The 14,869-nt window shown below is 39.8% G+C and overlaps 1 protein-coding gene across 2 annotated transcripts in view; it reads right to left on the bottom strand.

Annotated features, from left to right (window-relative positions):
* The window catches only part of ITGBL1 (integrin subunit beta like 1), a 1,366,350-nt gene that overhangs the window by 4,145 nt on the left and 1,347,336 nt on the right, over positions 1 to 14,869 (bottom strand). For both annotated transcript variants that reach the window (XM_087435888.1, XM_087435887.1), the window contains exon 8: positions 5,248 to 5,394. In XM_087435888.1, the coding sequence (XP_087292014.1) occupies positions 5,248 to 5,394 (147 nt within the window). The remainder of the gene's footprint in view (positions 1 to 5,247; positions 5,395 to 14,869) is intronic.

The raw sequence follows: 14,869 nt of genomic DNA on the forward strand, positions 1-14,869 counted from the left end.
TAAACTTTCCACATTCCTTGTCACCTTTCTCAAGGTAAGGGAGTAGTCAGGATTACTTATATGCTGAGAACTGTGTTTATATTTATTAGTGTAACCACAGTCTGATTTCACGGAGTTTTGACTTGTTTTCCTGAGGGTCTAGGTGGATTTGCCTGCTCTCGAGCAAACTCGAGACAACATTCAGTTCTGATGAGTGACTGATAGCCTGGTGGTTGCTTAGGACCCAAGAGCTGGGCATCCCAGGCCAGTCTGTGAGGGATGGTGGCTCCCTCTTGGTCTCATCCAGGTACAGTGTTTCCTTATTTTAGAAATTTATTTATCCTAATTTTAAAGCTTTTCTTTTGAAATTCTAGGCATGGAAATGTTCAATGTTCAACTGCTCGTTTAGCAAAGGGTTAGTGATATATCTGTGAACAAAGAAAACTTGGGGCGTTTCATTGACTTTTCATTAAAATTTCCTCAGAAGGCATCATATTTAGTGCTTTATTTACATGCGTGGAGGAAGATGAAATTATTTGAAGAACATGACTGTTTTTAATTATTTCTAAAATAGTACCTCCCTTACATTGCAAAATTATTTCTATAACAGAAGCAGAAGTGAATGACTTTATATGTCCATGATATGCATGCATTACACCTAGGATATTTTTTTTGCCACAACTCATGGAAAGATCTCATATTTCATCTTTAAACTTATCCTCTGGCCCTGGAACTAGTCTAATCACTGTTCTTGTGTCTGGAATGCTTAGCTTCAGGCCATAGCAAAGTATTTTCCTAACACTGGTCAGCTCAGCTAAAGTTAAGATGGTATACACTGATGGGCTATTTGACAAGTAAATTCCAGCTCCAAAAGTCTACTAGTCACTGAAATGCTTAGAATGAAAAATGGGGATTGATTTTTGTATGTGCTATGAAAAACGAGCTTTTCTCGGTCAGCATTTTTCCCAGCTGTGTTGTTCTTTCCTGTTTGTCAATTCTCAGAGCATCTTAGAGGTAGGAAATTCTTCTACTGCTTCTGAAACTAGGAATAGCATAGCATGTAATAATACCACAGTGTGATAGTTATTAGGACCTCTTATAGCGCTTTTGTTGTAGAGTGCTCTGGCTGTTTTCATCAATAACCGGGGGTCAAATTGCCCATCTCTGGAAAGAGAAAAACTTAGAGAGGATTCTGTCAGACAGACATAGGCCAAGAGGCAACCATGTGCAGCTCAGCCGGCTGGGACCCACATACACCCATGTGACCCAGACCAGCCATAGGAAGCAGCTGGCCCATCTTGGCAGGAGCTGTAGGGTGATAAATTCATGACCACAACACCACTAATCCATTTATTCTCTTTCTCAGTATAAGGACCCTTAAGAATGCTCCAATCTCCCTTCTGTGCTTCTTACTGGTTTCCATTCCTGGGGAATCAGCCATTTTCTCATTTGTCTTCAGAGCATCCTTAGGACTTAAGAAAGGAAAAGAAATACAATTCTTCTGCATTCAAAGATGAGAAAATGGAAGTCCAAAGAGGATAGGGAATTGCCCAGGGCCTCATGGAAATAAACAACAGTCAACCTAAGATTTCAATCTGATTCAATCTACTCTTCTATCTACCTACCTATCCATAATGCCTCTCACAGGAAAAACTTTCATATACAGTCCTGCGCCGCATACCAATGTTTCAGTCAATGACGGACCGCTTATACAGCAGTGGTCCCATAAGATTAGTACCATAGAGCCTACATGTGTAGTAGGCTATACCATCTAGGTTTGTGTAAGTACACTCTATGATGTTCACACAACAACAAAATTGCCTAACGATGCATCTCTCAGCACATATACCCATCGTTAAGAGACACAAGACTGTAGTTGCAAAAAATGAGTTGTGTGTTCCTGCAGATCTGACTAGACAGCCACATTGGGTGAGGCAACTAAAACACTGGGCTAAGGCTGATTTTTGAAGCATAACTTTTACCCTTTCTCTTTTCAGGGATGGAGAACGGGGCCAGGGTGGGGTGGAGGTGAGGGATAGGTGGGTGGGTGGGTGTACTGTGGACTTGGATGATGTGGGACTCAACAGTACCATTGTGAGAGTTTGAGACATTTAACGACATGCAATTACAGCCATTGTCACATAGCAGCATCTTTAAGAATATTAGAGGTGATGACCTGAATCTAGGTTGAAGTTATGAAGATAAAAAGGTTATTGTGTACACTTGGATCCAAATAAATAAATCCCCAAACAAACAAACAGCCTATGAATTATATCACGTACTCTGCAAAGGTAGCTAAACTTAGGGGAGACCTAGCTCTCAGCTCATTTCTCTGGTTACTCACAGAAACAATTTGAGCCTACGGGTAAGGTACCCTTGTTAGCTGCCCCGGTCCTAAGGTTGGACTTCTTTTTCTTTCATCAAGCCTGACAAAATGCTGCAACCCAACATCCCGGCAGGCAGTTGTCACTATTGTACTAACGATTCCATCTGTTATGAAGGTCACAACAATGTATCTTGTTTTAAATTTTTCTATGGAGTGATTTATTGTCTTGGCTATAAATTTGTAAAGAAATAAAACGCTATTTCTTCATCGTCTCCCGAGGTGACAGCTTTATTCATAGCTCACGGAAAGCGTGTGTTTCAGATTCATCTTTCTGGTGGAAACACTTAGCCAGGTACGGGCTGCTAAGTGGCGAGCCGTGGTGATCTCAGGCCCACTGAACACACCTGTCCCATAATTAGAGCAAGACAAAGACGCTGGTTTCCTTTGTGATAATCAGGGTGAGGGGTTTTCATTTACAAATTTGAGAAAAAGTCTATGGAATTCTGGAAAGTCCATGAGATCTACCAAGAAATACAGGGCCTGAGTCAATTAACTTGGACCAGGTTTCTCTTTTCTGCTACCATGTTGAAGACCCATAGTCAATCTCATGAGTTACTTTTCCCTCCTGCGGTGGGGAGGTGGGGGGGTGCCCTCCACGGGGACAGGGATAGCTGCGGCATCCCCGCTATTCTCTGTGCCTACAAAAGGGTGCAATCCATCATCTCGGTTTTAGCCCTCTTCTTCCTCTATAATCCAGCTCTGATGTCTCCAGGGTAGGAAGAAGGAAAGGTACCTACAGCCAGCTGCTACCCACAACAGGAATGCCACCGTCATCACAAACACCACACTCCAGAGGCGCAGTCTTGAGGCAGCTTTTACAGTCCCTTTTGAGTTTAAAAACTAAAACTCTCTACCCATTGAAGGGTAAATAATTTAGAATATATGCTTTCAACTCTCATTGATCTCTGGATATATTTCCACCACCCAAAGCAAACAATATAGAAAGGCATTAATGAGAGAAATTTTCTCTTTTTGTTTTGTTTTGAGGAAATGCCTTTGGGTCAATATTTAGTCAACTCCTTTTTTTGGCATTCTCTACATTTATGATGCTGAAAAATGAGACTCTCTCCTCAGAATGTAATGCCTTTAATAAGAATGTGTATTTCTTGAAAAGAAACGACTCATCCTTTTGCATGAAATCCAGTTTAGGAAAGGACAGACTGCTCTTCACACAGTCGTGGCCCTCCTTCCTCCTTTTTGGTTCTCTCAGCAGAGCTTGAACCTAAAGCAAGTGTTTCCAGGAGCTGAGGGCCCCTGAGAACCAAACTGGTGCAAGATTTGTTTGGGACTTGGAATTAGAATGAATTTAATAAGAGAACAAACAGGGAAAAAAGTGATTGCTTTAAACTCAGTTGAGTGCCACTGGCTGCTGTAATTGCATTAGGTTGAAGGCGTGGCCTCCTTGCCAGAGCACCATAAACACAAGTCTCAAACACAGAATTCCTGGAAACTGAGGACATGGTTGTCTATTGACATGAGCATGTTTGTTTCCATTTTCTGCCTTCCTCCCCGCATCATATGTGCTCACAGCATCCATCTGATTTTATCTTTGTAGTTATACCAAGAAGCCTCTTTCAACTGGTAGCATTGGCCTTGAGTAACAGGTAAAGCAGCAGCCACTGTGTAGAGGCACTTTCCTATGGCACATCCTGCTTCTGAGACCCCCTTCATCACTATTCAGCGATTCACTTTGCTTCACTGTCTTCTTCAGAAGGATATTTACGTGCTAATCCTGACCCAAGGTAGGTATTTGAGGGTAAATGCAGCTTCACCAAAAGCTGTGCCCTGTCTGAAAAGGAGGGTTGTCTGTTCTGCAAGGAGGTACTTAGCTGAAGAAGAGACTTGGGAACCTCCATGCCATCTAGCTCTAGGAAGGGCAGCTCCTGAAAATTTAATGAGCATCCCATGAGCTTTCAGAGTCTTCCTAAGTGTTTTCCTAGGCACTAGCAAAAAGGAACACAATAGCCTTCTAGATGGGTCCATATGTACTATGAGATCTAGATTTTAAAGTCCCTTCAAGAATTTATACAGAAACATCATAACATCATCATTAAGGTATCCGAAATTTAATCTGTTAGTATTCTTTCTTTACTCAGAAAAAAACCTGTCTGCTTTTTTGGGGGGTGAGGGAAGGGGCAGTGGACAGGGTTGCTTTCCTTTTTGAATTGGTTTCTGCAGTAAATGTTTGATTGGGTTGGTGGCTCCTATTCAATCAACTTGCAGATTATAACCACTTTGCAGGTTTAAAAAACTTTTTTTTTATTAAGTTACACGTTTGGTTGGAAAATTGGTGATTTTCAGGCCAAAGAAAATTACGCCAGAATTTTGAAACCCATATACTTTTTCTTTCCTTTTTTATGAAGCTAAATATTTAGTTTCCTTTTTTGTCTTTCTCCCATCCCCAACCCTCCCCTTCTCCACACACACATCTCATAGTTTAGCCTCTGAAATTGCAAAAGTCAAAATTTGTTGGCAGTTCAGATGCTTGTGATCACTTGTCTGCAGTTCTGGGCTGTGCTATTTCACAGGTGAACTCATTATTCTTTTCCCTTTTTTTATTTTTTTTTAATTTATTTTGTCCATTCAGTGCCCAGTATATCCTGTCCTTTCTTCTTTATACAATTATTAATTCTATTTCATTCAGCAACGAAGTTGCAAACAAGTGGCTGAGGATCTTTTTGCATGAAACCGATCTCATGCCTTTCATTGTCTTAGAATCTGAACTTCATGTGGTTAACTTTCAAGCTTGAAGTCTGGTACAAGCAGAGGACGCTGGTTTTCATTCATGCAAAGCGCAGTCTGGGAAGGATGGTTGTACATGCTGCTGTACAAACCACGTGTCAGAACAGGGATCCAGTCCAAGCTCTGGCAGAGATACTCACCCTTTCCAGAGCACAATATGCCATCTGCTGATTCACACAAGCTCTTGCTTTGTTCCTCTGTCATGTTGCACTTCCGGGGATGTTGGCAGAGCTTTCCGAACCATCCTCTCTCACAAACACAGCGACCACAGGAACACGTGCCGTGGCCTGCGGAGCAATCACAGGGAGAGGTGAGAGGAGGCGATGGGTAAATATCCAACCGAATCACAGTTTTTTAAGAAAGAAATATGTAAACCATAGGATCTCATTTTCTCTCAAGCAAACACACTTTCCCTCTATACATTGTCAATTTGGCATGTAATTGTTTAAAAGAACTTCTCGACAGAGTTCTAGCTTAACATAATACATTCAAATGTAGCATAGGAGAGGGACTCAAGAGAAAGAAACCTTGAAACAATTTAAAATGGAATTTTACCATCCTTTCCTGATACAAAATACTTCCTCATTTGCATTTTTATTTGCATTTTTATCTGTACGGAGTCTTAGTGCTTTTCTTCATTGTGCACACAGTGACACCCAGACCAATTTGCAAGGCTAGGCACGTGTTACCATTGCATGCAACATTATATTGATTGCTCTCCTATTGTTTACTAATAAAAACAAAAGGTTAACTTCCATATGAATGTCATCCAGTATTATATTACTGTTTCTCTGTACCTCTCTGCTTACTAATAAGAACAGATATAAGTGTAAGTACTGTTGTCTATTATTGTATAGAAGTTAAAAACAGCAGGAGGCTTGGATTTACATCTCGCACTTTTTTTCCTTTTGTTTCTGCCATTGACTCCTGGGTTTTGAGGTGTTTATCTTTTGGTACACAAACAACGCAGTTGACAGAAACCTAGTGTTCAGAGGAGAGGTTAGGACTAGGTATATACATCCTGGAGTTCCTAAAAGTAGATGGCACGTAAGGCTTTGGAAGTTAATGAGCCTACGTAGGGAGAAATAAGTCTTGGGAAACTCCTATATTTAGGGCTAGGGTATAGAAGGAGGACCTAGACAAGTAGGAACATCCACTTAATGTAAAGTAGAAGGGAAATAAGATGACTATGTTGTCTTGTAAGATGACAAAGGAGAGTATTCCATAATGGAGGCCTACTGAGAGGAATGTTCCTGAAAGTTGGAGTTAAAAAAAAAAAAAAGACCATAAGAATAGTTTCAGTCAGCTTTTGCTGGACCAACCCTACCGTTTTGCCACTTGGGCTTATGAGTGGAACACTCAGGGGTGGCAGGACTGTTGGAGAATCATCTATACATACCATTCAGTAAGAACAATGTCTCTGCTTGGTGGTAGAATCCACAGTGATAAGTCATCTCAGTATAAAAAGTGTACAATAGATCATTCTAGAATGACCCTATAGAGAGACCTAGCCTAATGAACCATTTGTAGTACACTAAATCTGCCTTCACCTGACTTCCCAAGTCTTTGCACAGGTGAGTACTTTTCCTTTCCATTTTCATTTCCAGTGTTACTCATCCTCTCCTAGATACCCCATCTAATACCCCATCAGTAATTTTTCTTCCTATTCTCTTCCCTTCCCACACACCAAACTATTCACCAAGAATGCTCTGGACCTGTGTTGTCCAATATAGTAGTCACTAGCCGCAGGTGACTTTTTAAATTTATTAAAGTTAAGTAAAATTTAAAATTCAGTTCCTCAGTTTCACTAGTCACATCTCAAGTACTTGACGACCACATGTGGCCAGTGGCTACTGTACTGAATAATGCAGATATAGAACATTCCCAGCATCTTGGAAAGTTCTTTTGGACAGTGCTGCACTAGACGATGAAATTCAACAGCTCTGAGACATTTCCTTAAAATACTGCACTGATGGTTCTCAATGAGGAAACTGACCCGTGAATGGATCTAACTGCATCAGGTACTACATACCGCCTGCTTGATACTCTTCTCCCCTCCTTAATATTAGGTCAACTGCCTTTTTTTTTTTTTTCTGAGGACGTGATAATACATCCATCTGGAAAATGCTTGGTTACCTAGGCTCCTTTTGACCTAGAGGTGGCCCTAGGATCATAGCCCTAATAAATGAGATACGAGAGAAAATCTCCTGGGTGAAATTTCCAGGAAAGCAATTGTCTTCCAAAGGAAACGGGACAGACTCAGCCAGCATATGCCTTTTGCCCGTTTCCTTCCCTTTCTTCTTTGCTGGAAGATGGACACAACAGGAGGTTTTCTATGAGTATGACAATAAAAGTCATACTGGAAGGACAGAGTGGAAGTGAAGATAGAAGGGATGTGGGACATTGATGGCTCTCAGGTAGTCACCTCACCATCCATCCCTGGAGTGACACCTGCAGACTTATTATATGTGTCAATTAGCTATAGCTGAACACAGTCCTAGCTGGTACACTTACAAACTCAGGAAAGAGGTTTGTGATTTTAAGATTAACTTGAAGACAATCCCACCACTGACTATATTGTCCGGCTAGGAAAGGCTTGGCTGAGCGAGTGGTCTGAGGCCTTCCTTAACGTGAGAGATCCAGCAGGGCCTGGGGGGCACTGCTCTCATACTCTCAGGCTGCATGACCCCTTCAAGTTGCAGTTACGAACTAAAGAACACCCTGAAGAAATGTGAACTGATTGTGTAATTAAGAGGCGGCTCTTCATTATCCCTTCTTGTTTCTTAAATTGGACTCACAGGCAGCTGTTCTAGGCACACAGAGGAAAGAAGAAAAGCAGTCAGCAGTCCATTTCTTATTCTCATCCTGGGTAAATGGAGTACAGGAGGGAGTCCTCTGATTAAGCTTACATTAGGCTAAAACAATTAAACACACATGAGCCTACATGAGGATATATTTTCTTTTTTTTTTTTTTAAAGATTTTATTTATTTTATTTTTTCCCCCCAAAGCCCCAGTGGATAGTTGTATGTCGTAGCTGCACATCCTTCTAGTTGCTGTATGTGGGACTCGGCCTCAGGATGAACGGAGAAGTGGTGCCTCGATGCGCACCCGGGATCCGAACCCGGGCCACCAGCATCGCAGCGCGCGCACTTAACCACCAAGCCACAGGGCCAGCCCGAGGATATATTTTCTTTACGAAATCTTAAAATCATATACCGCTAAAAAATGAATACATCTTAGGGACTATCACTCTGGACAAAACATGTTCTTTCACTAGTGACTTATCTGATAAAAAAAAAAAAATCCATGCATTTAAAGGTCACATAAAATTTTTATTATTAATAAAGATGTTTTGAGAGGGTCCACATGTGGTCTATGATCATTGAACATGACTCACCAATAAGTTAATTAAATGAAGAACAGTCTCACTTCATATTGATTTTCTTTTTGCCAGTCATTTTCATGACTCTCATTTTCAGGTTGTAATTTTGGTGTAATCAAAACTGAACTGCTTAAAATTATGTAATTGCTTACATTCACCTTCAGGTACAATTGCTAATTAATCCCAGCCTACCGGAATTGGTTTAATCATCTTTAGTGTTATTGTTAGGAAGGTGAATAAACAGCATTGGCTATTAGTTCTCATGCACCTGCCGATTAGGTGGGTTTATGGATATTTTTGGTTTTACTTATTTTCTTGTTTGCTAAAATGCTCAGGCAGTACCTGCTTTGGAGTCAGGGACCTGCATTTTGCTCTCTGGCCACACACTGGGTATGCAGGGTTCTAGTTCATCCCTCCAGATGGAAGGACACTATGGCTCAGTGTCTTGTAGTGAACTGAGAAAATTACCCAAATTAGTGATTTTCAATTTTGTTCTCCTCTGAAGCCACAACAGAGGGAGGATATTAGTGCATTTTATACACCCATATAGTAAAATTCATTCACCACTGGCTGCCACATGGTAGGGAGACTAAATGCTTTGAACAAACTAGCTGTTCCTTCCCTGAGGCACAGAACTGCTGATTTGTATGATGCCAACTTCTTTCCAAACCACTCTGTAGCTAGTGATTCGAGGTATCTAAGACAGATGTATTGTTTGTCCTGTTATGGAGATGGACACTTCAATCTTTTACTCTCCATTACATACATAGGGTGTTCATTGTATGCCCATAGGCACACTTTATTTGTTATGTCTTGTTCTCACCATAAAGCCAATAGGTGGGCATTACTGTCCTTATTGTACACATGAGTAAACCAAGGCAGAGAGACTAAATAACCTGTCCACGTTACTACAACTAATAGGAAATAGAGCCAGAATCCACATCCTGGTCTGTCTGAATATGAGGTTCACATTCATCTTGCTGCATGGCACTGTCGCACTTAGATAGAAAGAAAACGGCTACTTCCACTCACTTAAATCTTCTATGAAAAAATGCAGCAGAGTGCATGCACACACACACACTAAAGCAACTGAGCATACCACAGAATATGGACTTTCTCTAGACAAAATACCAAAATACCCAAAGAAGATTTATATATCTAGAGTCAAAAAAAAAAAAAAAAAAAAACCTAGAAAGAAATAGTACAACAAAATTTCTTCAAATATTATTTTTGGATGATGGATTTATGGGTGATTTTTATTTTGTTCTTTATATTTTTTAGTTTTTTAAATGTTGAAAAAGAAAACATTAATTTCAAAGTATTCTATAACGTCCTGATAGCTAAAGATGGGCAAAGTAAAATAAATGTAGGAAAAATCACGTATATTATAAATGTTAAATGAGTAAATAGTTTGAAAAAAAAAAAAATCCTTCCCGAGGATGGATTCAAGAGCCGCTGAGAAAGATATCATTGTAAGAAAATGAAATAAATATATTCCTCCAACATATCAAATATTTTTCACTTCTGTGCCTCTGCTCAGCCTCCCAGGCCTAAAAGGTTCTTCATATCCAATTTCCACACGTCCAAATATTAGCTATTCAAGGCTCAAGTCAAATGTTAACTCCAACTTGAAGAATTTTCTGATCCCAAATTGGAATCAATATCACTCTCTGTCTTTCCTTGTCTCTCTCTCTGTCCCCTCCTCTTATTTGTGACTCCTTTAATTTATAATTTATTCCAAAAAACTTCTTGAGCATCAATCTTTATCCTAAGTTTGAGAATACAATAATTTGAGAGAGAGTTTGATCACATCCATGAGAACTGCACAGACTTGAAGAAGAGAGACACAAGAACAATCATAATAAAATGTCATGATGTTTTAATGAAGATTATGCAGTATTAAGGAAGTATAAAATAATTTCAGAGAGGCTTCCTTAAGGAGATGATTTGGAAAAATGATGGAAATATGAGAAACCTATGAGGAGTTATTCGAAGGAGAAGTGAAAATAAGGAATAGAATGTCAGGTAAAAGGAACAAAATCATAATACATCTGAGTTTCTCCATCTGTATTGCACTCCATGAAGAAATCATATTTTCAATAAATGGAGACAATTGGTACAACAAATGCATAGTCTCCTTCACCTCCATCTAACTGCTCAAACCAGAATTGGGATTCATCCTTGATTCTACCCTGTCTCTCATTCACATCTTTGAATCATAAATTTCTATAAATGCTGCTTGTACTCCTGGGACAGGGGTTGGGGAGTTCTTCTTAGATTCATCTAAGCATTTAGATTGACACTTGACACTAATCTCCTTAAAAGGATATGGGACAGGAACCACATCCCGGCAGCAGGACAGCATCAGGCTTTCCTCTCCCCAGGAGTCCTGGCAGTGCAGTGCATGAGGATGACAGCTCAATGTAGTGGTTTGGGGATTACCTTCTCTTCAGATAATACAGCCCAGATGCACAGAAATGAGATCCATATTGCACAGATGTTGAGGATTCTCTGGCTTTGAAGAAGCTTATACCCCAGAGGAGCCAAAATCTCTCCTAATGATTTCTTAAGTGTAGCTTCCAGAAACCCCACAAAGGACATGCCTGTTGGCAGACTTTAGCACTCATGGAAGCCAAAAGCATGGCACTCTCATCAGACATTTATACTTCATTCATAATCCTTCCCAATCTAGTTGAAATTGATCAATCATAGGTCACTATTAGCATGAGCAATGTTGCTTGGTAACATTGGCATATACCATCTTCATCTATTTCCAGGGAACCAGAGCTAGGAATTTAACAGATAGCAGAGTCTCTTGCATCAAGGTAAAGGGTTTTGTTAGCCTGTCGTCCACATCATTTCTATTATTTTCTCCAACACCTCCAGGTTTCTCCGTATCGCCTGTCCTCCATCTAGCTAAACCACCTTCATCTCTCACCAGGACTCATCTCCTAACATCCATATTCACCCACCAACCCCACAAACACATACTCCTCCCAGCAATCCAGACTTCACTCGGCAGCCAGAGGCAATTTTAAATAGAGTGAGCATATGATTGCCTTGTTTAAACCCCTTCTATGGCTTCCTATCATCCTTTGATAAAGCCCCAAATCATTAACAGAGTTTACAAACCATATCACACCCTTCTCCCCTTTGCTTTCTAATCTTCAATCACGTAGAGTTTCTCTCTGGTTCTCAAATGTTCCTTGAATATGTCACTCTCCCTTTCCCCCAGATCCCTTGGCACACATTGTTCTCTGTGACTGCTGTGTCACATCCACCTCTCCTCAGTGGCTAAATTCTATGCATCCTATTACTTCCAACTGTGGTTGTTGGGATGCTTAGCTGATTAATACGTGTAAAGCACATATTACGTATCATATAGATATCACCCAGATAGGAAGGCATTAGAGAAGCCTTCCTTAGCTTCCAGTCTATGTTCAATTCCCCCATCATGTATGTTTCCATTGAACTAGTGCTTCTCTTTTCATACCATTCACCTCATTGTCATTTCTTTGTCAACATCTGCCCTTCCAAGCTTAATCATAAGCTGCAAAAGATTCACCACTGAATCTCCAGTGCTGGCAAATAGTGAGAGCTCAATAAATATTTGTTGAATTAATGAAGAAATAAATTATTACAGTCATGTGTCACTTAACAATGGGGATACATTCTACGTCATTAGGTGATTTCATCGTGTGAACATCATAGAGTGTACTTACACAAAGCTAGATGGTATAGCCTACCATATACCTATGCTATATGGTACTAATCTTATGGGACCACCATAAGATGTCTGTCATTGACGGAAACATTGCTATACAGCGCATGACTGTACTTCAGTTACATCCATGCAGAATTTGGAGGAATTTCCATATTTAAATATTTAATTAGAATTTGAAAATAAGAGTCGGGAGCCAAGAGGAATGACTGATGCTAAGAAATCATCTTGAGAGACATTGACCTAAAGATGAATTTGGAAGAGGCTGAGATTATTTGAGGACAACAAGTAGCAAGTAGAAAATACATCCCCAAAAAAGCAATTCCAAGGAAATACTAAGATTTATCATTAAGCTCTTGGAGATTAACAAGAAAAAGAAATTAAGTGGTTATGAGAGAAATTAGAGAAGACACAGGTGGGAGAGGCGTTGCTAAGGCCCAAGGAGGAGACCATTTCATGGGGGTTTTGAGTAGAGTAACTACAACTCGACGGTAAAAAGTGGTCATGTAGAATGAGAACTGAAAACCAGGATCTGAGCAAATAGGAATTGCTAACCTCAGGGAGAGTCAGTGGAATGGCTGGTGATAGAGCAAGTTTCCACAGGTTTAAGACTGGACCAAGAGGAATGCAAGCATACCAGTCAGAGATAATGGCATCAATGAGATCAAAAATATTTAGGGGCATGTGTATGTTTGAGGGGCAGTGCAGAGCTTTACATGGAATAAATATGCAATGAGTATTTGCTGATTTAATTATTATGTGCTATATATATGATAGAATATTACTAAATAAGAAGAGAGGTTTTCTTATGATAATGGATATTTTCAGATAAACTGAGAAACACAGAAACTTTGGTAATGCATATTACGGCTTAAGGAACCCTGATGGCCAGTGTCTTCTTAATTGTGCTTCACCATGCTTTGGCAAATCCGTCGGGATCTTCCCCATGGAAGGTGCACTGCTGAGTAAGAGCTACTAAAAGTACTTCTGAGATGCTCGGTGGCCACTTTGATTTGGTAGCTCAGTGCCAAGTGTGAGGAGAAAGACTGCTTTATGCAAAAAGAACAGACAGGAGAAATCATCCATGCTGTCCAAAATTGAAGGCCAGACAGTCACAGTTCTGAGTAAATTATTGTTACAAAAGAATTAATAAGCAAACATGGAGCTCTGTATATATCCTGTAGAGTTTTCAGTAATCCACAGCATAAAATTCTGCCTGAGCTAGTTATGTCTGTCACTCTCTCTATATGCATATAATACTAATGATAATAATATCTAATGTATATGTATGTGACACTTATGGGTTGGGTATAGTCCTAAGTACTTTATATGCATTAACTCATTTAATCTCACAATAACCCTACAACAGAGGTATATTATGATCATCATTTATGGATGATAAATGGGGGTTATGTAAGTTGCCACAGGTAATATTGGTAGTAAGTGGCAAAGCCAGGCTTGAAACCAAGAAAACCTCATGTCTGTAGTCTTAACTACTGTCCTATATTGCCACTTATATTTCTAAATATTAAAGTACATTTACATAAATGTTCATGAAAGGCATGGGAACTTGTGATCTCCTTATCAATGGGTTTAGTATGCTATATACTTTAGCACTAAAATTACTATAGGTTCAAACATGTTAATTAATGGCGTGTCTCTTGTATTTTCTTTCTAGAGAACAGCTGAGACATAAATGAAATTCAACACTATAATAGCCAAGCCTCAAATAATTCCTTCCATAAAGCAATGCTCAGAAAATAGAGGAATTAGAATCACAGTACCTTTATTAGTTGTGTTATAGAAATCACAATTTGAGGCCAAATACAAAGCTATAATGGGAGATGATTGTCTGTGAGAACAAGAATTACAGTTGATCCTCATTATTCGCAGATTCCGTATTCAAAAACTTGCCTACTCCCTAAAATTTATTTGTATTCCCAAAATCAATACTTGCAAAGCTTTCCAGGTCATTGAGAACACAGGCAGGATGGCGAAAAAATTGACTTGCCTGAAATTCACATGCCCAGTTAAGGTCAAAGAAGGTCACACTCTGCCTTCTTGTTTCAGCGCCTACACTGTAAACAAGTGTCCTTTCGAAGTATATTTAAGTCGTGCTTTTCGCATTTTTATGCTTTGTGTTGGTGATTTCGGTGTTTAAGATGGCCTAAGGGTAGCACTAAGTGTGGTGCTGAAGTGCTGTCTAGTGTTCCCAAGAGCCAAAATGTTGCGATGTGCCTTAAGGAGAAAAATATGTGTGTTACATAATCTTCGTTCAGGCACGAGTTATAGGGCTATTGACTGTGAGTTCAACATTAATGAACCAGCTATGTATTACACAAGGTGTCTTTAAACAGAAACACACATAAAACAAGGTTATGTATTGATCAGTTGATGAAAATGCTGTGACCAGAGCTGGGAGCCTAGCCCTGTAACTCCCTTAGGAGTAATGATTCAGTACTCGCTTATTCAGTGTTCACAGCAACTTTATAGACCGTAACTACCATGAATAACAAGAATAGACTGTATCTTGTTGAGGAATACTAAACAGAGTGTTTGTGTGGATTGTAAATTATACATAGCTTTTCCAGCTCTATGTTACTTAGGATAAACATGATCAGGCCATTGATGGGGGCATCTCTCCCTCTTCCTCCTGGA

The sequence above is a fragment of the Ceratotherium simum genome, chromosome 10 (genome assembly GCF_057802395.1).
Source record: "Ceratotherium simum simum isolate JZ-2026a chromosome 10, ASM5780239v1, whole genome shotgun sequence".
NCBI classification, from domain to species: Eukaryota; Metazoa; Chordata; class Mammalia; order Perissodactyla; family Rhinocerotidae; genus Ceratotherium; species Ceratotherium simum.